This window comes from Anabrus simplex, chromosome 1 (assembly GCF_040414725.1).
Source record: "Anabrus simplex isolate iqAnaSimp1 chromosome 1, ASM4041472v1, whole genome shotgun sequence".
Lineage (NCBI taxonomy): Eukaryota > Metazoa > Arthropoda > Insecta > Orthoptera > Tettigoniidae > Anabrus > Anabrus simplex.
In genome coordinates, this window is record NC_090265.1 from 127,732,633 (window position 1) to 127,760,362 (window position 27,730).

General features: G+C 36.7%; 1 protein-coding gene across 1 annotated transcript in view; it reads left to right on the plus strand.

Moving 5' to 3' along the window:
* The window catches only part of LOC136884631 (centrosomal protein of 152 kDa), a 280,450-nt gene that overhangs the window by 57,352 nt on the left and 195,368 nt on the right, over positions 1-27,730 (plus strand). Inside the window, exon 4 of the mRNA XM_067156862.2 lies at positions 7,907-8,125. Within this exon, the coding sequence (XP_067012963.2) occupies positions 7,907-8,125 (219 nt within the window). The remainder of the gene's footprint in view (positions 1-7,906; positions 8,126-27,730) is intronic.

The following is a 27,730-nucleotide window of genomic DNA, read 5'->3' on the forward strand; positions in this document are numbered from 1 at the left end:
GATGATAGGGCGTATAGGTACGTCTTTTTTATGGATTTTAGGCAAAGCTTTTGCAGTTGGAAGTTTCGGGTTCATTATTATAAGCCTCTGATACTCGTCATACATTTGGGAATTAGTCCATGCTTCATACATTCTTTTAAAAATTGAATATCTCTAGATATTTTGCTGACCTTGACTTTGAGATTAAGATATCTATTCCTTTTCGTAGCCTGGTAGGCAGCTAAGTTACATGTAATTAATCTCATAATAGAACCGTATTGAGGACAATATATTAAAATTAAAATTCCCAAATTTCTAAAACACCTTCAAAGAAAAAACTTTTCGATTTCTGATTTACGTAAAACTCAAACGAAAGTTAACGAATTTTGGTTAAAAAACGAAATCAAGGCGCATTACAAAAAGAAATCGTTCCTAAACCTACAACTTTATAAGACGCATCTTGAAATATCCTCTAGTATGTCCCCATTAGAATGGAGTTCATACTCCATGTTTGTCAATGAAAAGGTACATGACATAGTGAAGACGAAACAAACAACATTAGACAATAAACTGATACAATTGCAAAACACTAAGAATAAACAGAGTAGTGTCAACAGTAAAACTAACCTCCCTTCCGCCGACTTAAATCGTTTTCCTACTACGGTGAACTTATCTAATACTGACTTTTCAGATAATGAACTATCCCTCCTTGATAAAGGCCTGAAATTTAATTGGCCTAACCCGAAAAAAACCGACGATCTGATTACTACAGTCGCGGAAATTGAATCTAACATTCAAAAACTCCCCGTAGAAGTGCATAAAGACATTAAATACGAAATAAAGAAAAAGCTTCCTTTTCTGGCGAAAGAACTGAAAACTACCTCGAATCCGACCCTTAGCAAACAAATACATGATGTAAGAAATAAAATTAATAATAATAATATCATCGTCACTAAAGCTGATAAAGGTCCCACCATAGTATTACTACATAAAGATGACTACATTAAAAAAACCGAAGATTTCTTCGCTAATGGCAGTTTTACTATTATTAATAAAGATCCCACCCCCAAAATCCAACGAAGTTTGAAGAACCTATTGAAGAATCTGCCGTTCTTACTACAAGAGCACGAGTATCAGAGGCTTATAATAATGAACCCGAAACTTCCAACTGCAAAAGCTTTGCCTAAAATCCATAAAAAAGACGTACCTATACGCCCTATCATCAACTGCATGAACAGCCCTTCTTACAAAGTTTCAAAATTTTTGCATAATTTTCTCAGTAAACACTTTAAATTCAATAATACAGCCTATATAAGAAATTCCGTTGAATTTTGTGAAAAATTATCGACATTCAATCTTGAGCATAATCATATAATGGTATCCTATGATATTACCAATATGTATTCCAATATTCCGGTAAGCAAAACTGTCAAGATTATTAAATCAAACCTTTTAAAACACAGTAACCTTAGCAAATGCGAAATAGATAATTTCATCAGTCTGTTAGAATTTGTACTTAATAACAACTATTTCACCTTCAATAATAGAATATATCATCAAAAGGGCCTAGCAATGGGTGACCCGATCTCGGGCATTCTAGCTAATATCTTTATGGATGATTTGGAAAATAACAAAATAATCAATAATATTAATGGTCTTCAATTATGGTTAAGGTATGTTGATGACACTTTTGCCATTATAGATACACAGAAAAACGATAGTCATAGTGTGCTAACATCCCTTAATGAGCTTGACAATGATGTCAAATTCACTAAGGAAGATGAGATCAATGGTTCTCTAAACTTTTTAGATTTAAACATTTCAAGAGAGAATAATAAGTTCATTTTTCAAATATTTAGAAAGCCTTCTTGTGCCCCCATCACTATAAGAAACGATTCCTTACATCCGCAATCTCATAAACAGGCTGCATTTTTTAGTCTCGTCTATAGAGCATTAAAAATCCCGCTGACAACTGAAAATCGCAAAAAAGAACTAAACTATATTAAGGATTTAGCCAGAATTAACGGCTATAACCCCTTAATGATTAATAAAATCATTAACAAGATAAAATTAAAAACTGCAACAAAATTGATTCCAGACAAGCCTAAAAAAACTAAATATGCTCCCTTCACCTACACAAATCCAGGCCTATTTCAAGTTACTAACCCTCTAAAGAAATACGATATTAATATCGCTTATAGAACCCGATATACGAACCGTAATATATTCTTCAATTCAAATATAGTTAACATTAATCACAATAAATTCTCGAACTCTGGTATCTATAGGCTTAAATGCACCCATTGTGGATTCTCCTACATCGGACAGACTGGACGTAGCTTTTTGACCAGATACCTTGAACATTACAACGCTTCGAAACATAAAAAGTATTCCGCCATGAGCACCCATATGGAAGAGACTGGCCACAGTTTTACTACAATTGATAAAGACCTTCAAATCTTGAAATACGTCAATAAAAGTAAACTTATGACAGAGTTTGAGAACATTTACATATTCCTAGACCAGCATTTCAACGGGCATCAAAATTTAAATGATACTTCAGAAATTAAAAGTCCAATAATCGAGAAAATTCCAGAACTACTCTCTCTTTTCAATATAAATAATAATAACTTTACGAGAATCTTTAATTATACAACTGTTAATAATACAACAACTACTACTCTACTGCCCTCTCATGCGACACCCCCTCCACGATTACCCGACCCGCCTAAGGAATCGGTCACCCCTCCTCCTCACATGACTCACTCCCCGCCTCTACGTATACATACATACAATACTAGAAGCAGCAATAAGGTTACTCGCCAGTTTGATTCGCGCAGCCAACGTTAGCGAACACCTCACACTAGTCCCAAGGGTAAGCCTCCTTCTAACTTTTACTAACTTTTTTTCATTATAACATAATTTTATTTTTCCTCCCTTTTCTTTCTTTTCAGATTTCTAACTCCAATTGTCCCATAATCTGCTCCATCCATTCTGGTTTGCTGGAACTCTCCCTACTTTCAAGTTATCGTTACTTAACGAGTCCACATTGGTGTCCTACGTTGTATAAGTTTAATTCTATTGCTAGCGTGTAAATACGGACTAGTTCAACCTGTATTTCCTTTTGGCATCGTGTTGGCTCTCCTACAGAATTCCTAACTACTGAAGTTTACGTCATTTCAACCTTAGCTTCGTCGCTTTGCGCCTTTTAACTGACTCAACTTGACTCGCACTAATCAATAAACTCTATTTTAACTTTTGTTTTGCTCAATTAAGAACTCCATAGTCAACAATTAATCCACGCTTCACGCATTGACATATAATTTAAGATCTACTATATCTATATCTTTTTACTTTTACAACCTCATGTTTGTTTTAACTTTATAGACTACCATCATTCAAAGTATTCCTCTGCATACTTGCTGTTAATCTGTACATATTGTTATAATTTCATGTTTAATGTTATCATTTTACTTTTTATTATGGTATTGTCACTCTTTTAACAATTTTTATCATTCAGCTCAGGGCCCTGACCTAATCCTTGTAAATTAAGGCTGATGATGTTCGCTATGTCGAACGAAACATGTTCCTTTATTTAAGACACCTCATGATTATTTTATAATTCAATGAGTAATATAATGTATTGAGTAGGTGGTTGTGATTAAAAGGATTTTATAATTTTAATACTGAGTGACCACCGGTATAAGTGGTTTGCTTCTACCAAGCGCCAACGGCCTCCTTGCAGGGCGAATGAGCAGGTAGAGGTCCAGGGCACCCTTTTGTCCTTGGGATGAGAAATCATCCCTAAAGGCGGATGAACTGGCTTGATTTGATCAACAACATTAGGATGCAGAAGGCAACGGGAAACCACTGCATTAAAGATCCTACAGATATCTCTTGTATAGCAGCCATGCCAAGTTGCGGTAATAGAATTGTAGTTACTAATCATGGAAGTCAGAAGCCAAGATTCGGCAGGAGTGGAAACAGCAGCGAGGCCTCTCCGGTCGTCATCATGCGAAATACTTGCAAAGAGAACAGTAAGTTCAACTTAGGTACATGGAATGTGAGAACACTAGGTAAGCTTGGAAAATTGGAAGAAGTAAAGAACTCGATGATCAAGAAAGACGTGGATGTGCTTGGTATATGTGAAATTAGATGGGCAGGAAATGGAGACTTTCAGTCAGGGAATTTCAGGGTAATACACACCGGAAATGATAAAGGTGGAATGAATGGAGTAGCAATAATCCTAAAAGGTAAATGGTGTCAAAATGTGATGAATACCCTTCATATCAGTGACAGGATTGTGATGGTTAAGATAAAAGCTGACCCTGTTGACATAGTCTTTATTCAAGTATATTTTCCAACCACAAACAGTGAAGACGATGTTGTAGAACAAATGTATGATTGTATTCAAGAACTCTTTGATTTAGTAGACACCAAAGCTAATATTATCTTAATGGGAGACTTCAATGCTTCAGTTGGTAGTCATGAAAATCTTAAACATACTGGTAAATTCGAACTTGACAAAACAAATTCGAGAGGAGAAAACTTGCTTGAGTTTTGTGAACAACATGAACTATTAATAACTAATACATGCTTTGATGTTCACAAAAGATGACGTTATTCATTGAAAGCTCCTGGAGATAGTAGAAGACATCTGTTAGATTACATAATAGTAAGACAGAGATACAAAAACCACGTGCCTACCAGTCACAGTTACCCAGGAGTTGATGTAGACAGCGATCATATATTAGTTGCAGCGAAGTGCAGTATTAGATTCAGAAAACATAAAGCATACGGTTTGAAGAAATGGTGTTTGAATAACTTACACATTGCAGATTTGGCCTCAAAATTCAAAGAGAAAACTAATCAACTGAGCAGTAAAAGTACTGGATGGGAAAATGTCAAGAACAGCTTAGTGACAGTCGCTTCAGAAATATTGGGTAAAAAAAAATTGGAAACAAAGAAGCCTTGGATGACTCAAGAAATTTTAGATCTCATTGAACAGAGGAACAAAATGAGAAGCAGGGATTTTGAACAATATAAAGCATTAAAAAATTTAATAACAGACAAGTATCGCTTAGCAAAAGACAGCTGGATGAATGAAATTGGCGAGGACATTGAAAAAGATTTAAAAGCAGGGAAATCTGATAAGGCATATTTTAAAATAAAATCGCTGCAGAATAAGAAAATAACCATAAATAATGTGGTTAAAAACAAAGCAGGAAAGATTCTTTTTGAAAATGAGGAGGTAGGTGACTGCTGGAAGCAATATATTGAAGATCTATATGAAGGTCAGGAAATACATCAGGGATTATGTAGAGGTTGAGAGCCTGATTGAGGTAGAAAGGAAAGCCCCATCAATTACAAAAAGTGAGTTTAATATGGCTCTACACTTATTAAAGGATAAAAAGGCCGTAGGTGTTGATAACATTTCAGCAGAGCTCCTAAAGAATTGTGGAAGAGAGATTGTTTGATATCATTACAAACTGCTATGAGGAAGGAATCATACCACCTGATTTCATTAAGAGCCGGACAGTAACACTCCCAAAGAAAGGAAATGGCAAGAACTGTTCAGATTACAGAACTAAAGAAGCAACTCTAGCTCTGCGTCAAATCCTGGAGAAAAGACTGGAATTTAACAGGAAAACTTATGTAACTTTCGTGGATTTAGAGAAAGAATTCGACAAGGTTGACTGGAAGTTATTATTTCAAACTCTGAGAACATTGGGTCTTGATTGAAAGGACAGATGTTTGCTTTTTAACCTGTATAGAGCCCAACGCACGGAAATAAACATCAATGGAACGACAAGAGAAGCAAGAATAAGAAGAGGAGTGCGGCAAGGATGTCCCTTATCACCTTAACTGTTTAATATCTTCATAGAATTCGCTATTAGAACAGTTAAAGAAAAAAACAAATGGATAAATTTTAATGGTAAACAAATTCATAGTATTTGCTTTGCAGATGATATTGCATTGATAGCTGATTCAGAGCACAAAATGACAAGGATGCTCAGTATACTAAACAACACGTTAGAGAAGTTCAGGCTAAAAGTAAACACAAAGAAAACGAAAATGATGGTCGTTCAAAAGAAGACTGAATTGAAAACAAACATTAAATTAGGCTGTGAAAAAATAGATCAGGTTAAAGAATTTTGTTATCTGGGTAGTGTTATTACCAATGATAAATCAGTGCCTGACAGAAGTCAAAAGAAGAATTGCTATGGCAAAACAAGTGTTTCAAAGCAGGAAAATTATATTGATAAATAAGCACATAAGAATTGAAACCAGGAAGAAATTTGTTAAAACCTTTGTTTGGAGTGTGCTAACTTACGGTTGAGAGACCTGGACTTTGGGAAAGCAAGCACAATCAACACTAGAAGCTGCAGAAATGTGGTTCTGGAGAAGACTGACAGGGACAAGTTAGACAGAAAAAAAAAGACTAATATCCAAATCTTGAATGACGTTAATGAGAATCGGACCTTAATTTATTCACTAGAGCAGAGGAAAGCTAAATTTCGTGGACACATCCTACGACATGACACCTTTCTCCAGAATGTCTTCGAAGGAAAGGTCCTAAGGAAGAAGTCGAGAGGAAGACCACGTCTCTTGTACCTTAGGAACATAATCACTTAGCTGGGTTTTGCTTCCTACGTCACGATGAAAAGGACTGCTGAAGACCGTGGGATGTGGCTGCAGCAACAAGGCTTAGCCTTTAGATAATGGATGGATGGAATATGTCTGTATTGATATGATGGTAATTCTAATGCAAATGGTATCACAAAAACTCAAAAAACAGACATGCACAATTCAGTTTGTATTTCCTTCCAAACAGTGGAACCAGAATCGTTGAGCACAGCTAATTATGATGCTAGCTCACTACGTCTCTTACCTAGGTTGGGGTAGTATTTCTCCTGTTACCATGTTTTATCACTGGGGGATGGGGCTTCGAACATTTGCTTTCTCTCTCTCTCTCTCTCTCTCTCTCTCTCTCTCTCTCTCTCTCTCTCTCTCTCTCTCCCCTCAAGGTCAAGCTGTTGGTGCTGTTAACAGAAAACTCTTCCCATTTATGCTGAACCAGTGACAGGAATACCTATTGTCATTTCATTTTGTAACACCACCATGTGTGTCTATTGCTATGTAAATTGTACATTCATTACAATTCACAGTGGTTACTTGTATGTTGTTATATCACCCTAGACACTGATGGTCTCTTACTTTTCAAATTTTTGTATTTTCACTTGACCATTTGGGGGAGGGTGTATGTCAGTGGTACTGCCTCTGCCTACAACTAGTATTACATTAAATTATTTCCGTTTTCTTATGTATAAGACAGGTTGTAGTTGTGGCAAGATTTTTCATGTTCTCTTAAGTATGAAGTCACACCATACAGGTGTTTTTTGTTTTGTTGCTTGCAATTTACACATTTAAGTTTCTGAACGAGTATAACAGTGATGTTGAGATTTACACAGACAGTAAATACAGCATATTTGTCACAACAAATTACCAGAATGTTGTTGTTGAAGTTACATATGTTGCAATCAATGTATAACTCTTCTTCATTACTATTGCTTAGTATGTCTCTAGTAGCCCTTCTACATGGATCAAAACATGAACTCAGACTATGGAATGGGATTATTATTGCTAACAGATGTGAAATTAGTAGCATACCCTGTGACAAGAGTACGAATGTAAGTGATGAATGGAAACATTCTGACGGATGAGTTATGCAGTATGAATAAATATTGCTGAAACACCATCTAAATTATGCAGTGAAAGGCTAGAGATAAACAAACTGTAAAGCATGCATATTACCACCAGTGAGTTGTAAACCAGTCAGAATATAAATTATTCTCCTTACCTATTCAGCTAGGTACCATTTAGTTGTAAGTGATCTATTTTTTGTTTTGTTTCAAAAAAATTACAGATAGCACACCCAACAATAGGAGTCAGTCCCCTACTGCAGCTAGGGCATTAGAAGAGTACATGAATCGACGTAACTTGGCTGAAAATCGTGTCCTTGCTGATGATTCTCATGCTGGAGGTGATGCTAGCGTGTCTATGTTACATTATCAACACTGTGTTCGCACTGAGTCTTTTGGTTTTCCTCTCACAGAAGATCAGCAAAATGATAAGCAGCCAACTGGTGAGTTTAATATTTATAGTTTTGCTCAGCATTCTAGCAGTCTACATAGAGATTTGTTAGTGAATTTGAACTTTTAACAATTCTTTGTAATGTATTTACTGTAGTCACTCTAGTAGCCCTTTTACCTTCTTTTTCCCTTTATTGAAGTGTTCAAATCAGGATGTAATGAATTCTATATTATTGTTCCTTAAATCCAAAATACTACCTTTCATTCTTAGATACACTATTGTAACAGAGACATTTTGGTGAGCACTTACATCACTGTGTAAATGCTGATCTAGTTAATTTGTGTGTTACATTCAAGAACCTCCCCTGTGAACCATGTGACCTTGCCGTGGTGGGGAGGCTTGCGTGTCCCAATAAAGCAGGTAGCTGAGCCGTAGGTGCAACCATATCGGATGGGTATCTGTCGAGAGACCAGACTAACGAATGGTTCATTGGAAGTTGCAAGGGCGGCAGTCTAGATGATTGACGGATATGATGGTCTTGTAATATTACTTAACATCGCTTAGCCATGTTGACACTGCTACACGGCTGGAAGCAATGGGAATCTATAGCCGTAACTAACTCCTGAGGACATGCAGCTGTCTCTACATCAGGGCCACTCAAACGCCCAAAATCTCACGCGTGCAGAGCGAGGCGCAAGGGCTCCGTGCACTGTGCATCGGTGCCGCTCGGTATGGCTCGGATCAACGCTTCGTCTCTGGGCTACTCGGCTATACTCGGCTCTACTCGGCTCAACTCAGCCCGGATTTGGAGCGCTACGGCGCAAGTGGGGGAGAGGGAGACAGGCGGAGCGAGCGAGAGAGGCGTAAGGAAAGAGAGAGTTAGCGCTATTGCTCCAAATCGAGGAGTGGGGGGTCTGCACTCTGGTCAACCAAGCCAAGTCGTCTTTTGCACCGTGCACAGTGCATGCACCACGCGCATGCACCCTGAGAGGCCCTGCTCTACATGAACGATGTGCTGAGGATGGCTTCCTCACGGGGAAAATATTCCAGAGGTAAAATAGCCCCCGATTCGGATCTCTGGATGGGTTTACAAGTTATAAATCTCATTTCTCCGGATGGGGACTACACGAGAGGGGGCAGTAATCAGGAAGGTGGATACTGACATTCTGCGAGTCAGAGCATTGAATGTTAGAAGTTTGAATCATTGTGGTAGGTTGGAGGATCTAAAAGGGAGATGGTTAGACTAAAGCTAGATGTATTTGGTATAAGTGAAGTACGTTGTGGCAGGAAGAGCAGGATTTTTGGTCAGAGGACTACAGAATTATTGACACAAAATCAAACGGAGGAAATGCAGGAGGTGGTTTAATAATGAATAAGAAAATAGGGCAGCGGGTAAGCTACTACGACCAGCATAGTGAAAGTATTATTTTTGTCAAGATAGACACCAAGCCAAGGCCATCCGCAATAGTGCAGGTCGATATGCCTACTAGTTCAGCGGATTATGAAGAAATCGAAGGAATATATGAAGAGATAAAAGATTTAATACAATATGTAAAAGGCGACGAGAATCTAATTGTGATGAGAGACTGGATGCAGTGGTAGGCCAAGGAAGAGAAGCATTGTAGGAGAATTCAGATTGGGACAAAGGAATGAAAGAGGAAGCTGGCTGGTTGAATTCTGCACTGATCATAATTTAGTCCTTGCTAACACTTGGTTCAAACACCACAAAAGACGGCTGTATACATGGACGAGACCTGGAGACAGTGGAAGGTATCAAATAGACTTCATTATGATTAGGCAGAGGTTCAGAAACCAGGTGTTGGATTGCAAGACTTTCCCAGAAGCAGATGTGGACTCCGACCACAACCTGTTGGGCATGAAATGCCATCTGAAACTGAAGGTAGGAATGCAAGGAGATGGGATCTAGACAAGTTGGAAAAAAGAGAATATGAGGGATTGTTTCAAGGAACGTATAACACAAGGACTAAATGAAAAGGCTGAAGGAAACACAGTAGAAGAAGAATGGACAGTCATGAAGAATGAGATAAGTAAGGCTGCTGAAGAAAAGTTAGGAAGAAAGGAAAGATCAACTAAGAAACTGTGGATAACTCAAGTGATACTAGACCTGATTGACGAACGATGAAAGTACTAGAGTGCAAAATATGAGGAGGGCAGAAAAGAATACAGGCGAATAAAGAATGAAATATATAGAAAGTGTAGGACAACTAAGGAAGAATGGCTGAAAGAGAAGTGCAAGGATGTTGAAGGTTGTATGGTTCTAGGAAGGGTAGATGCTGCATACAGGAAAATCAAGGAAACCTTTGGAGAAAGGAAAACTAGGCATATGAAAATTAAAAGCTCGGATAGAAAACCACTTCTAGGGAAAGAAGACTTTTCAGGGGGGATAATTGTCATAGGTACAACATCACAATTGGTGTAAAACCTTCAATTAGTATGGTTAATATATTTTAATTATGGTTTATTTAATGCTAAATTATCTGTTCTTAAGTGTTAAACATGACTAGTATATGATTTCCTTGTAAATATGTAGTATAAAATTGTATAACGTCAAATACGTATTGTCTAACCTCAAAATCTATAGAGTCGAAAGCGATAGAAAATTCCATAATGTTCGTATGTTAGATTTATTGTACTATATTTGGTATGTATGAAGGGTTCTGGAAACTTACGGCAAGGTTTTATTATCCAGATACATGTAGAGACATTACGAAAGTTGTAGATATTTCCATGTACATTTTTAAATAGGAAAGGAACGTTCGAGTACCCATTCGACTAGCTGGTCGATCGACGTTTCGAGTGTGTTTCATTGAGTGTTGTAAGAACTCTTCCAGAAGTCAATTATTCTAGATGATTGATCGAGTAGTATAAATATCGAGCTGTCAGTCAGTGAAGTCAGTTCTTAGTTGTAAGTCCGCAGTTCTTAGTTCTTGGGACTCGGGCAAGTGATGGACTGGGAGTGACTGTTGGGCTCCAAGGTGGAGTCTGAGTACTGGACTCAAGTGAGTCAGGCGGTGAATTCAAGAGAGAGTATGTTATAGTGCGCACGTCAGTGTTGTTGATATCTGTACTTGTCAGAATCGACTTCAGGCTACTCCACTATTGAGTGTTGTATATAGTTTCATTTACTACTGTGTATAATTGTGTGTGTTGTGACGTACAGTGTGAATAAAGTAATTTATACAAGGAAGTGAACGTGTTCTTGTGTGATATTTATTTATGTCAAATAAAATTGCAACATAGAACGATAAGAAATCAGCAAAATGAAATCAATGACTACTCTACCATCACCACAATTTAAATACTACATCTCTAACTAATCTAAGTTTCATTATATAAGAATACAATCCAACTATCAATCTACCGAAAGAGAGGAAAATGTGACAAGAGTACTTATTATTTCAATGTAAATCTCCGGCATCTGGAATGTTGGTATAGATGTAGGTTCCTCCTCTGGATTAGGGCGGATTGTAGACTAACAAATTCGTGCTGGCTCACACACGTCAGCTTAACACATCAGGATTCCTGTACAGTCAAATAGCGTAGAATCACTCCAGCGGTGTTTTAGAGTTCCCCAGAATTTCCTTCTTGGTTGGTCCATGATGACGACTGGCCTTCGTCGATGTAGCTGAAACTAAAATTTATTAGTAAAATTTGATCCACACTCGTTATAGACTAACAGTTTGCCTTACAATACTTAACTGCCACAATGATGTACAATGTGGTCAACCCTGTAGAAAGCTTCAAATCTTGACCTCATTTATCAGTTTACAGCACTTCATTGAGTTGTCGTAATCTCGAATTGTCCACTATATTACTGTTGAAAATGATGTTCCTCAGCCAGATTCACCCTCGAAGTTTCCATGTCAATGATTATCTTCCCTCGTAATACCTAATAGGACATTCCATAAGTTTCTACTGCAAAACTCGACGTAACGTATTGTAGTGACTGTCCGTGGTTTGGGAACTTTCACCCAAGCAAATGTACTGCAATGAGATATCGCACTAGGCTGATCTGTCTGAACAGAAAATTAAATTAGCACACTCGAATACCATAATCGTCATGCAGTACCATCTCATAGTCAACTAATTTCTTCCAACAGCTTTAGCAGTGACTATCGTTACTCCATCTGTCTCTCATCGTTACGAAAAACACACTGTTCGTCTTCCTTCCAGAATGATTCTCTGACTATAGAACAGCTTCACTAATTCTCATTGATTGACAGCTATTCTGTGATGTGATTCGTTATTCCAAAGTTGGAGCAGATTTTTCTGGAATCTCTCTCCCCTTCGTCTCCGGCACTCGCTATGTGACGTAAACCTTATGACGTATGATGTCCTTGACTGCCTGACACAGTTTCCTCTCGCCAGCAGCGGAATGGCTAGGTGAGCAGCTGATGCTCGTTCTCGCATATACCCATGTTACATTACAAGAATTGAACCAACCTCTCTAAATCCAATAAAATACCATTTGGACTGGTAGAGAGAGAGAGAGAGAGAGAGAGAGAGCTGATGGCCTTGTGATGATGAAGCGAATAATCAGTGTGAGGACTTGTTGATAACTGTACTTGTCTGAATTGACTGTGAATTGCTTCACTGTATTTTTATAAATAGTGTTGCGGTGTTGTTTATAATTTTATGTTATTGTGTAGTCATTAAGTGAACGGAAGGGGAACTGTATGTTGTTAAGGAATATACTCCGTGACTATAAAGTGATTTTCCAATCAAGAAGTGAGTATATCTTGTGTGATATTTATGTACACTAAATAAAATCGCCCTGAGAATGATAAATTGGCGACTGTAACAGGACTCCTGGCAACTTGAAAATTAACATTGACCAGATGACCGTGGCAATTGTACGCAAAGCACTGGCATCCCGAGGTTTGCAGATGGCGGGAAGGAAAGCGGACTTGCAAGTGAGTTTACGCCAGGATTTGTTGGACAACGAGGAGGACCCGGACAGTTTAGACTTCAAAGACACCTCGGAGGAAGAAGCTAATGACCGGGTAAGAGTTATGTTTGAACAATTAACTTCCTTGATTCAGGCCCAGTCCAGAATACTTGAAGGAAAAAGATTTAGGTCCATTTGGTCCAGTCCAAAAAAATTATGATCCTGTCTTCAGAGATAAAGGATCAAATCAATTCTTTAGACAAAAATTTTAAAGAAAATATTTCAAGAATTAATGATAAAATAACCAGATTAGAATCAGGCATGATAAAGTTGTAAATAATATGCACACTTTGGAAAATAAAATTTAGGAGAAGCATGGAAAAATCTAGCAAGAATCTAATTTTAAAACTGAGGTAGACTAGAAATTACAAAGTTTGAATCGAAGGTTAAAAATACGATTTTAACGCTTGAGAAGGAAATTTATGTAGGCCGTAACCAAGTTTGCCTGGGTACGGATCTTCCCTTTGAAATATCTGTTGCTCTTAGAGTAATTAAAGACGACCTAAAGGAATTTCATGGTAGACTTGTGGAGTGCCCTAAAATATTTCTAAAAACGTTGGTGTCTCTACGTTGTAGGATAAATGTACTTACTGAAATGTGTGGTGGCAGAATATTAAAGGTCTCAGTCTTGACTGAGAAGAATTTGAGAAAGAATTTCTCTTGAGGTGTGACTCAGAGGCTGTCCAAACTTCTATTCCAAAAATTTGCTAACCTAGACACAACCCAGTGGAATGAGAGCATGAGCTTTTGTGATTCAAAAACTTCCGCTCTTTAAGAGAGCCCATGAGGGATATACATTGACACAAGTGTCCCTTATATAATTGAACTGTTGCATGATAAGGTTTGATTGCTTGTTAAGGTGCCGCAGCCACTGTAGCAGAACTAGGTGAAGTCTCAAAGGCAAAAACTTACACTACGGATAAATCCCAGAAATGCTACAAATATGGGTGGATCAGGCATTTAAAAGACCACTGCCCAGAAAAACTAGATCGGGACTGTTTGACTCGGGGCAGCGATGGTTCTTGCAACCCGATGAAGATAAAAACAGGAATGATAATCAAAACCCATAAATAGCACCAAATGAGCACAAGAAGCAAAATACTTACCATCGAGCAGCAGCAGCAGCATTAAATATTAGTGTGGAGGGCACAGAACATAAAGGAGAAAGGCCAGGATCATAACTAACTATTTGAGTTGTTGCCAAGTCAATATTGCTAACTACTAAATGAAAGCAAAATTAAATTTCAATAAATTGAACTTTACTTAAAAATTAGGAAAAAATAAAAAAATTGATGAATGAAAACTGAAGGACAAATAATTGAATTCTAAATAATCTCTTTGAATTATGGATAAAAATTAATTCTTAAAGCAATAAAATATGAGTGTGCACTCGGATAACAACGTAAAGTAATTTTTATATTGTATTAAAAAAGTAAATAGAAGAACATATACCCCATAAATTTTTATTTTATTTAATTCATTAAATTAAGAGACCAATGTCTATTTTTAAAATAATTAAAATCGTGAAAACACTCGGGTTACAAACTGCAGCTTTCATTAGAATCAATAAATGACAAATGTTAAAACGGATCCATGCTTTAGGAAATTCATTACACCTCTGACCAGTGTTTTTGTAAGCGGGTGTACTACAATAAATCTCACTAAACTGAAATTTGTTTCCAGACCCTGTACACAAGGATTTCAATCATCCCAGAAACATGGAAACACACATAACATTGAAGAAAACGATAGCCAATCAAATATTCCACACGTAAATAATTAAAAGAACACAAGAGAGAATAGCACGAACCCCAAATTAAAAAAAAATCCCAAATTATTTACACATTACGAAGGAAACACAATTAAAATTCCACAGAAAACAGAACAATGGTACCCACGAAGCATGCAGCTTCCTAAAAACAAGCCAACATCCAACTTGAAAACAACAGGCAAGGCCCACACCAAATTAGCGTGCCAGAGATAAGATAAAAATATGACACCCAATAATGAAAGAAAGAAAGAAAACATGGACGCGAATAGACTGAGGAGGGTAAACGTAAGATAAAAATATGACACGCAATAATGAAAGAAATAAAGAAAACATGGACGCGAATAGACTGAGGAGGGTAAACGTAAGTATCGTTAAGAAGTGGGTGAAACAAATTTCAGTTTCCTACAACCTTGATATTACAATAATGTATAGTATTTTGAATTTAATACTTCCTCCAACAAAATATTAATAGAGGATTTAAATGTCGGTTATTAAATTTTAATTTTAGGAGGCTCTGGAAAACGGTTATGCCCGAATAAGACCGGAAATAAACCATCCCATTAACTAATTAAACAATGATCCATTATGAAAACAATACTACCACAAAACATTGATAACAGTGCAATGGATACCACAAATATGAACCAAGAAAAGTAGAAGGAAATCCACCAACTAAATTAATAATAATAATAATAATAATAATAATAATAATAATAATAATAATAATAATAATAACTTTAAGAAGCAGAAAAAGGTAGCACAACGATAATCTCAGTAAAATAAAAGGAACGAAATAATTTGCCTCTCACCCGCGCACATACCAATTAATTTCCAGAATTACCCCATTATAATAATTTGGATATAGAACTTTACAAAAATCTCGTTAGGTTACATTTTAATAGTTTGAAGATACAATTTGTCCGACTCGTTGGCTGAACGGTCAGCATGCTGGCCTACGGTTCAGAGGGTCCCGGGTTCAATTCCCGGCTGGGACGGGGATTTTAACCTTAATTGGTTAATTCCAATGGCACGGGGCGCTGGGTGTATGTGTTGTCTTCATCATCATTTCATCCTGAAAACGACACGCAGGTCGCCTACGGGAGTCAAATAGAAAGACCTGCACCTGGCGAGCCGAACCCTTCCTAGGATATCCCGGCACTAGAAGCCATACGACATTTCATTTCATATCATTAAAATGTTCGATGCAGAAGGAATTCTAGTTTAATTTAATGAATAAACGGTGGTCGACATGACATAAACTATAGGCCTAGAAATTCTAGTTTAATTTAATGAATAAACGGTAGCCGACAAGTTGCGGAGTAGATACGAAATAATATTATCGGCGTTGCCGAAATTATTTGTTATATATTAGATGTCACTGATAGCGTGTCACTCACTTTCTTCTTCTTCTCCAAATATCCCGGCAATAGAACAGTTTTGAAACAATTAAGATGATACTTGTACTTACATCTTTGGGTGTCCAATTTAATATAATCCAATAGTTACGTAGTTAGCTCATATTGCAAAAGGTACACTCACTCAGATATTCATTTCACAACACAAATACGAAAGAACGATGAATAGAAACTACATTAGATATATAATTACACTATAACTAAGGCCAACGGCCTAATTCCATGGTTGTTAGCCTGGAGAATCGGACTCCATTCCACCAACTTTCAATGGAGTCTTGTACACGACAACTTCTCCAAATGCGTCCACAATGGCGCTCAGCCGACAACAGAGTGGCTTCCAGTAAGCGAGCAGCACATCACTCAGTTCAAAGCAGTAGACCGGATGCGTGCGCACTTCAACTAGTTTATTGGGCGAATTAGAAATTTCAAAGCTAACGATGTAACAGTAGCAAAATATGCATTTTAAATAGGCATAGTTCAGGCACATAACTTAACGGCAATTCAAACAATGTCCGAGAATGGTAGATAAATACATATGTCCAACAAATGAGGGTAGCGTAAATTTTTGTCACAGATAACTCCCCTCCGAAAGCCAAAACACTGGGAGGCGAAGGGTCAAGACGGTGGATACAAGATTATATGGTACAATTTCAATGTCCAAATTAAATCTTCACACGTTGATTACAGAAGGTGATAGACCAACATATTAAGTACAGTAAACATGGAATGGTCTTACTTGGATGAAGGATAGCAGAACTTCACCATATACCAGTAGATAAACACGTTAAGTGTGACCAGAAGAGATACAACGGGGCCAGCGTCACATCACACCACACAAGTTGACTGTACATAACGTAGTTCAATCATGCCAGCACATAGCGTAGTAAGCAACCATAGGTGTTCCACACATACTAGTTCTCCGTTCAGCAGATGCATGGGTGTAACGCCGCACGATTAAAACTGAAACACCACACACATGAGCAAAAGCGAGGGACCAAGTGCACATTTGCAGACCACAATGAAACAAAATGGTTTCCAAGACAAGTAAGGGACCACAAAATTTTTCCAACTAGGGTTCCAAGACACTTTTGTAATATTTCAGTATGTTTCGAGGGATTATGCAAGTTCCACATGCTTAACATTACCAGAGAAAACTCCTCCAATTTTGAGCTGAAGTTAAACGCAGATGTAACTTCGTTAACGTAACTACGTCAGACCACATTGTTGGTATTGGCATCTGAAGGATTACCAAAATTATAGTTATTCTACACTCTTTTGTTGCCTAGTAAGCTAATATACACTAATTTTCTTGAAGTACCAATTTATGTGCTATAGTATTAACAATCCAACCTTTAATTAAGAATTACACATTAAGAACAGGGAAAATAACTTAACTGAAATATTCCAAGACTTCAGCATACTAATATCGAGACTAAACATGAGAGATCAAAGAAATAATTTAGAATGTTTAAGGTGGCTCATGGAATCCAGTGGCAAGTTACAGTAGTTTTAGTCCCAGCAAATTAAGTAGAATTAAATAGATTCAACAAATTGATAGGTGGAAGACCATTATAGTTTTCACATTCATTTACATGAAATACTAGCATTCTTCCACACATTACAATACAGACAATACAGATAGCAGAAGGATCCCAAAACAATAAACAGAAAAGATAAGTGACGAGGGGGTACAGGGAGGTAACAATGGAGAAGCATATTACTAGGGGGATGTAGCAGTACACATACCGACAAACCATCTGTAGAAATCAAGTAACCCAGAACATGAAGATTAGGAAAACAGGTCACAAAGACACAGAAAAATTACAGTAAACAGGACCATCCGTAACCATAACGCAGAGACCACACGGATAATCGACCAAGAATAAGAAGCAAGCAATGGCAATAACTGGAGAATTCGCATGCATAATAATAGATGGTGGGGAGATCTCAATGTGTGTCCGCAAGAGATTACCATGCAACCATTACCAAGGTCAATAAGCAGATGACAGCCAACAATTAGTCAGAACGATAGGGAACAACTGACAAGACATGAAAATGACATTACATCAACCAGAACTAGCTCTACGCAGCATAATAAGGGCCAAAATTCGGGGAAAATTACATCTCCATATAAATAATCTTTGAATATACAGAGCACAGGTGTATTATCACAACCATCAGTGTTCAAAAGAACCTCTGGATAACCCAGGACTAATAATATGGTGGCAATACAACAGTCCACCCTGTGTGATTATGCCAATCACCACAGACATCCTACCAGCCAGTCGGAATACACGGGGTATAATAAAACATAAACGATAAAGAAATGATGGGTTACACGATGACAAAGCGCATGAGTTGATGGAGAAGAACATTCAGTCCATCAGTTGGGTCCCATACCCCAACGACGGACAAGGAATTTTAGGAACTGTCCTGGAACTACGCCAAATGATCCCATACTCATTGGAATAGAACCCAGAACAGTCAGATGACAACCAGGCAACAATATAGAGTTGCAAAAACATGCAGGGTAGAGCCAGAAGCAACTGAATTACAACAGTTTAGGTTACAAAACCAGATGAGAAACTTGCAAAGGCACCAACTAAGGAATACCTTATGTAAATAAGCTAAATCGGAAGAGGTTACACAGAGACAAGCACCAGGTGCAAGGAAAATTTCTCGTACATAAATTTTTCATAATAATACCAGATCACATACAACATCTGATCCACAGATACAAATCAAAAGAGACATAAGCTCTCATATCACTAGACACCAAATGAAGACATGATCACGAAATGACAAGATTAAAAAATACACTCCCATAACCTCTAGAAAATGAACAGGAAGGAAGATTTAACGCAGGAGGTAAATTTCAGATCAGATTCCACAATAATTAGGTAATGAACAGCACCAGTAACCACACAACGATTGCGAGGCCCACAACCAAACTCCGAACACGAAGACACAGTAAAAACAAAGGGTCGTTTCAGCGATAAGCCAACTGTACTCCACACCAGAACTCAGAAATGAACCTACACAACCACCATGAAGCACCAGCAACAACACGTAGGCATAGCAACACGTGATAAGGACAACCAAGAGTCAACACATGCAGCAACCAACCAGGACTAGCAATGAAAAATCAGGATGAATGAAAAATTCACTCAAGCACATGGCCAAAACTGACATCATTAACCAGCACCAGAAGATCACACACATGCGTGACACCAGCCACACATCATAAGCAGCAGAGAATAAAACCCAGAGCAAGAATTTAGTACACAGACACTTGACAGAAAATATGCAAGGAGAAGAAGCTAATCCACAATGACCACAATTAACCAGGTCAAGGAAATCACAGATTCATAAAGAAATTAAGACCACACCTCATTACAACAAGACCACATGGGTGAAGTACATGCACACAGCAGCAGAAGCTGAGTAAAAGGGGATGACTAGTACCAAGATAATTATGACATGAATAACATGAGCTACAAAAATTAATCATTCCACAACAGAACTGACGGAACTACTTGACATGGACACATCCAGACGTAGCCTATCACCATTCAACCAGGAATCGCATTTCAGAGTACATGACAACAAGAACACTGCCCAAGGTTATACTAATAGCATTAAACACAACAAATCCAAGTGAGATTCTCATCAATACAGCATAATCACATGACATACTCATTCACGAGTTCAATACAGACCCACAACACCACCATATCAAGAATGGGAACATGCACAAGACCACGTAAGGCAAAATAGGAAGAAACTCCCACAGCACATGCCCCAGATATGAACCAATATACACAAGCAAGAATTACAAACACATGAGAACTCACCACCTTAAACATAACTCACAATAATAACACATGACACATAGTAACCTGGACAAGGCAGGACAACAAAAATAAAAGTGGAAGGAGAGAGTCACCATGGGTCAAGATTGTAAATCAATTTCACATGTTCAGGCCAAACAGCGAGGTGGGTACACAGTCACTGGTAGAGAAAATGTAATTACAATACAATTTCATATCACTCAATCTGCACCAAGGAATAAAAACATCACTTAGAGATTAAATTAGGGTTACAACAGCAGTTCCAACACCCAACACAATTTAATCCAAATAAATTTCATGAAGGACAGGCACAGCAATTCCAGCAAAACCTAAACTTCAACAAGAGGATACAGATAACAAGGTCAAAGAACTTCACTTCATTAAGGTAAAATGTGGAAGAAATGTTCAATTATTTAAATTTAAAAGCAGATTAAGTAAACATTTCACTATAATTATTAATAAAGGTGAGAATGGTCTTCAACTTACCCCTACATGGCAGGTACAGAATAAGCAGACCCCAAAACCCAACAGGATTCCATGACCACAGGATATGGTAAATAAAACAAGCTTCGAGAGCACAGATACCGAGCCACGCCATACTCCACGGCCAAGAGGGCAGTAACAAGGAAGTCTCGATTACACATGAAAGAAACTTATAGAGGAATTACTTGGATCCATTTCAGTTTTACAATTTTTAAGTTTAAAAGGTTGGTCTCTTCTGGCAGCTAGCAACGTTGACCTTGGGCAACTTATCAAGTTGTTAGAACAACAACAACAACAATGTAACAACCACTGCAAAATGCTACCACACACTACTGCAACCTTACCAAGAAGTACACCAAACAAGTAGAAAACAATGCAAATGCACAAACATCAAAATGAAAACCAAACGCAATATTTACCGTAAGGGCAGTAGCACCATATACGAAGCGTGGAGGGCAAAAACATGAAGGAAAAAGGCCAGGGTCTTATATTAACGTTGGCAGGTTGCCAGGTCATTATTAGTAACTACTAAATAACAGACAAGATTAAATTTAAAATAAGGAATATTTTCTTAATAAATTAAGTTTGAAAGTCAGTATAATATAAGAACAGGTAAATATATATTCTTTTAAAAAAATTACAATAAAAACTAAAGGGAGAAACAGTATTTTATAATGAAATTTAAATCAAGATGAAATGAAGCTGACATTAACATTGGCTTCCTCAAAAAATTTAAAGTTGGAAAACTCATAACTAATACCATTAAATAAAATTGTCAATTACGTTACCTTAACATACAGAAAGATTAACATATTTTAAAAAAGGAAAATATTGGTTGCAACCAGAAATGTTGGAACGATAAACTCTAGGTAATTATTACATGGAAATTCATTTTAAAATATAAAATAGTCAAAGGATAATCAGTATGCGGGCCCGCGATTACTGACACTGTTTAAAATTGAAATTTGCTACACTACTAACGAATAATAAGTCGCACACAAAGGCATACACGAACACACGTAGAATAAATCAGTGGCTCCAACCGCGAATAAAATTTACATAAATAAACCAAACCAGATTAAATTATAATAAAACAAAGGTGGGAAACTATCCCAACTAAATAAAAAATTACCAATGGAAAAATACTATATACGTTCCCACATAATAACACAACACGGAAGCACACCTTAGGAGTGACATTTACCGACGCCAAGCCATCATCTCATTATAATCATCAAAGCCACCAAAATTAATAATGTGTCCATCAGATAAGATAAGAAAGGGATGACCATTACGTAATAATAACAAAGGCAAGGAACCCCAAACAATGAGGAGAATGTGACAAGAAAATGTAAAGAGAATGGCATAAATTAAGTTAAATATCGACCAGCAAATTTCAGTTTTTCACAGATTTGGTATTATTAAAATTAATAATAATAATTATTATTATTTATGCAAGAGGTTAGAAATTACATTTTCTTTTGTTAAGCAGTTAGCCTACAGCTTAGATAATTCAGAAAGAAGGGGGCTTTGGATTACGCTAGGATACGTACATGAGGTGTCATTAATTAAAGACTGAACAATGCAAATAACGATCACATCCAAATAATTAACTGGCAAAGGCAACAGCAACGGTTAGAAGGAAAATACAAACAACGAAGAAAAAAAAAAATAGGGAGGAAAATCAACACCAAAATTAAATAACAGAAAAGTAATAATAATAATAATAATAATAATAATAATAATAATAATAATAAACATCACAAAGAATGGGTAGGCAAAGAAGATACGAACCACAACACAGTAAGCTTAACAACTCGCACTAAATACAACCTCATAGATGCATAACTAGCGATTCCAAATTTCCACATAATTTAGTTACATACTTTCACGAATTTAGTCCATAACCGATACAATGAATTTTGCTTGCAGACGTTTACAGTTTTTAATTAAGGAACCAAACTTTGGTAGGATGTGCTCCTTGGTGGTACGAGATCACTTGCATAATATAGACTTTCCAGTACTTACTTGAGTAGAGTTATCCAATACTAATACTTGCCATGTTGTTTAATACACACACAAAGTTTTCTTCTTACACCTATGAAATACTTAAGGTTGGAGCACACTGAAAAGCATTTAAAAAGTAAAGGGCATAGCCCTAACGTCCTCGGAGTTATCCATCAGAGTCAGGCTCCATTACTAACGCTCTCCCATTACGCAAAGATGTCTCTTTAAGAGCTCCACTTAACACAACCATGTTGAAAGCTCCAACGCAACAGACAGATTGATATAAAGAAAGTCTAAAATCTCCACCTTATCAGTACATTAGTTTATTTACTCTAAATTAGTAAATTGGTCAATACCGGTTTCAATCCCTTGGGGATCATCTTCAGTTGACACACAAACAAAGAATTTATAAAAAACATCACATATGAAAGGTTACATTTGGTGACTATTTCAATTAAATCAAGTGTTGAAAGTTATGTCATTAAAGTACTAGTGGGTACATCTTAGTTTTTTTTTTTTTTTTTTTTTTAACGTGCTATTGTATGAGGTATATTGGCTCACTGTGTCTAAGCTTTTTGTACATATAATGGGTTCTACACTTATTCACATCTGGTATTGATAATATTACATTCAATATGATTGATTCATATGATTAAAACATTAACAAATATCTTACTAAAATGGTAAAAAATATACATCATTTGTTTAAAAAGTACTTGTTGTTAGAGTCTTTTTCATCATACTACACTTGTATTACAAAATGTGGAATAAGATTTTTCACTCATACACATTAGTGATAATGAGTCCATTATAGAGTCTTAAAAGTATTTTGTTGTAGAGGTATATCACAGCTTATTGGTTATTGTGATGTCAATAAGACGTAATTTCACTTTGTATTAATGTTTGGGGTATTCCACTTTAAAAAAAAAAAAAAGTCCATTGGAGTAAATATAGGAAAAGCTTAATTAAAGGGTTAATAAAAATATATCCTTCATTACTAAAAATACCAGTATGTGATACCTTATTAAAATGGATCCTTCATTTCTAAAGTATTGATATGTGATACCTCATGTGTTTGTTTTATCATGTATAAAATGGGGTTTACATTTCTAAACAGTAGTACTGTAGGCTGTTACCATCTATAATACATATGTAATATTACGATCTGACATAGGAGCCAACTGAAAATGTTTAAAGTATAATCTGATGGAATGGGACCAATTCCTTCTTTTTACTGTTTGTTTTTCACTTTCAACTGGTGGAGTGCATAACATATGCGTGTTGTGTTAGATCTATATTATTGTTGAATTTGTTGCAATTTGTAAACTGCTGCTTTTGGTGAAGTATCTTAGTCTATGGATGTCATTAGGAAATTGTTAGTGTGTCGTTGCTGGTTGAATGGTGACTGTTGCAAAATGAAGCTCGTTCGAGGTGCCGTGCTTCTTGATGGAATTTAAATTTGCACTTTATGGTAATGGCATGAAGGCTTCTGTGTGTTGTAGATTAATTATCTGCAAGCAAAAATAGTAGGTGTGTAAGTTGGTGTATAATAAAGGTGTAGAAGGTAAGTTATATGTTGTGTTACTTACGTTGAATGTTGAGACTGTATGCTTTGCGTGGCTGCCTGTCGAGATCTGTTGCGTGTTATCCTGGGACTGTAGTTAGTGGCGGCGGAGGGGAGGTTTGGAGGGATGGGTGGAGCGTTTGTGATGGAAGCGGGGTTGGAGGAGGGGAGATCTTTGAGCGGTTCATTTGTATGTGTAGGTTGTTGTTTGATTCTTTTGAAATAATGATCTTTTAGGAGGGGAATGACTGTGTTGAAAAGAATATTATTTTTGTCAATATTTTCATTTAAGTTGAAGTTTGGGTTTATGTATTGGTCTAGATTTATGTAGAACTAGCTGATGTACCCATGCTTCGCTACGGGATTCTCAGAAAGACTGGCTTTGTGGTTTTCCTACCTGAAATCAACACAGGTCATTACAAAAACGTAAGTATGAATGTAGCGATTAAAAGCAATGCTATCATATAAAATACTCGATCAAATGGAAAGCCGCAGGTTTTATCATGTTTAACGAACAGTGCTGCGCTTAGATTGCGGTGCCAATCTAATAGTTCAAAGTTCCAGAGCTGGGATGACCAGGCCTCAGATTGCCATGAAAACTCATCTGCCATTATTCCGCTAAGTATGCACACTGTTCATTCCAATCAGTGCCTCAGAATAGGGATTGAATAGCCCGAATGCTATGATGATCCAGTGTGTTACGTACCAGTAGTATCAGAAAATTTATAAACCAGGGGAATGTCATGCTCAAGAAGGAAGTTATCTAACTTCCCAGCTACTTCCCATCAGTATTCAGGCAGGCTGTTACACTCTGTATGACTCGGCGAGTTGACCGTGTGGTTAGCGGTGCGCAGCTGTGAGCTTGCATCCGAGAGATAGTGGATTCGAACCCCATTGTCGGCAGCGCTGAAGATGGTATTCCGTGGTTTCCCACTTTCACACCAGTGAAATGCTGGGCCTGTACCTTAATTAAGGCCTAAGGCACTCCTAGCCCTTTCCTATCCCATCGTCGCCATAAAACCTATCTATGTCGGTGCGACGTAAATCAAATCAAAAATACTCTGTACGCAGCAGTAATCCTATCTACCGGAGATGAGGGGCAACAGAAGACACAAAGCACATCACGACAAACAATGGTCAATGTAATGGTATTGTTGATCAATCTTATGAGCTTTCTATATTGTAGGCTTTCACATTTAGTTTTCTTTCGACTCTGTGATTTGTAAAATATTTTATACCATAAACTGTTGTTTCTTATTCTCCCACTTTACATACCGATTTTCATTAAATACTGTTTACCCATTTTCTCGTTACTCGGCACTGATATGGACTCAGTAACAAAAATCCAAATTCATGAATATTTTTGTGATCGTAGCCAATACGGTAACAATGTATAAGACATGAATAATAGGAAATTTAATACTATATAGCCTTAGTTATGTAGCATTCATCGATTACACCTCTAATAAGAAATATTTGAGAATTACATTTTAGGCCTTCCCCTAAACTACCATTTCACTCAGCGTGAATAAAATAATTTACAGCCTAGACTATAGCGACTTATTTCCTGACTTTGCATACCGGTTTTCATCAAGATAGGACTACTAATAAAACAATATTTGAGAATTAAATTTTAGGCCTTCCCCTAAACTACCATTTTTCTCAGCGTGAATACAATTATTGATAGCCTAGATTGTAGCAACCTATTCCCCAACTTTGCATACCCATTTTGTTTAAAATACGACCACTAATAACATAAATAGTTGAGAATTCAATTTTAGGCCTTCCCCTAAACTACCATTTCACTCAGCGTGAGTAAAATGATTTATAGCCTAGATTGTAGAGGCTCATCCCCCGACTTCACATACCGATTTTCATTAAATTCTCTTCAACCGTTTTCTCGTGATGCGTGTACATACATACATACATACATACAGACAGACAGACAGACAGACAGACAAACAGACAGACAGACAGACAGACAGACAGAAATTATGGAAAAGTAAAAAATGCATTTTCTTGTTACTATGGACATATGAATAGTAACACAGTAAAGGTTTCCACCTATTCAGTACTAATATGTATTTACAATGTTATAAATTACATGGAACTAGTTTCGACCCACCTAGGGGTCATCATCAGCCATATTAAAGCATACATAAGTTTTTGTCGAATCCTAAAACATGTTGTTTTTAACTGTAATCATCGTATGGATTTTATAATTTATGAAGTGATTCATAAATTATAAATTATAAATTATAAATTATAAAATCCATACGATGATTACAGTTAAAAACAACATGTTTTAGGATTCGACAAAAACTTATGTATGCTTTAATATGGCTGATGATGACCCCTAGGTGGGTCGAAACTAGTTCCATGTAATTTATAACATTGTAAATACATATTAGTACTGAATAGGTGGAAACCTTTACTGTGTTACTATTCATATGTTATTCTCAGTTCAGTACGGACCAACAACATGAAATTCATAACCCTTGACTATGGACATGACCGATACAGAAATACCATTATTTTCAAATTCTGAGCAATGTATAGACAAAACTCTTATTTTATATATATAGATTCTTCTAGTATACTGAGCAAGGGGCTTTTTGGGTTGGTGTTGAGAATTTGCATGTCATTATTGATACTTGCTCTGCAGTCATTACATTTCAGGTGGTAGACTACTGAATGGTTGTATTTATTTATGTTGTTGACTGATTTGGAGTTATATAGTATGTTGGTATTGTTACGTGTGGTTTTGTAGGCTATTTTTAAGCCTTGTTTTTTAAAGATGTTCATTATAGAGTGTGTATGGTTGTTGTTGTAGGTAAAAGTTGCGTAATCCTTTTTGTCTTTGATGGTTCTAGTTAATTTAGTTTTTGATTGGTTTTTTATTTTTCTGATGATCTGGTTTATCATTTCTCTTTTATATCCGTTCTGTTTGGCTATTTCGTGAATTAGGTTCATTTCTTTGTTTAGATCTTTTTTCGTGAGTGGAATGTTGTATGCTCTGTATATCGTGCTATAGTATGCGGCTTTCTTGTGAGTATGTGGGTGGGTGGAATCTATTTTTATTGTGTTCGATGTGTGGGTAGGTTTCCTATATATGCTGTATGTTAAATGGTTGTTGTATCTGGTTATGGATATATCTAAGTAGTTTATAGTGTTGTTGTTTTCATTTTCCATTGTGAATTCTATGTGAGGATCTATTTCATTTAGTTGTTCTACGATTATATTTTCATTGGTATGCCTGTTGTCTATTATAATCAATACATCGTCAACAAATCTACACCAAAAAAGAATGTTATTCAATTTTTGGATTTCTTGATGTTCGAGGTGGTCTATATATATTTCAGCTATTATACCTGACATTGGTGATCCCATGGGTAATCCTTTTTGGTGGTATATGGTATCATGGAATTTAAAGTAATTGTTGTTGATGGCAAAGTGTAATAGTTTTATAAATTCATCTATTTCTAACTTGCTCAGTTTGCTATGGTTATTGAGATTGGATTCGATGATTGTTATGGCTTTTTGTGTAGGTATGTTAGGATACATGTTTGTTATGTCATATGTAGCTATTTTATGGTA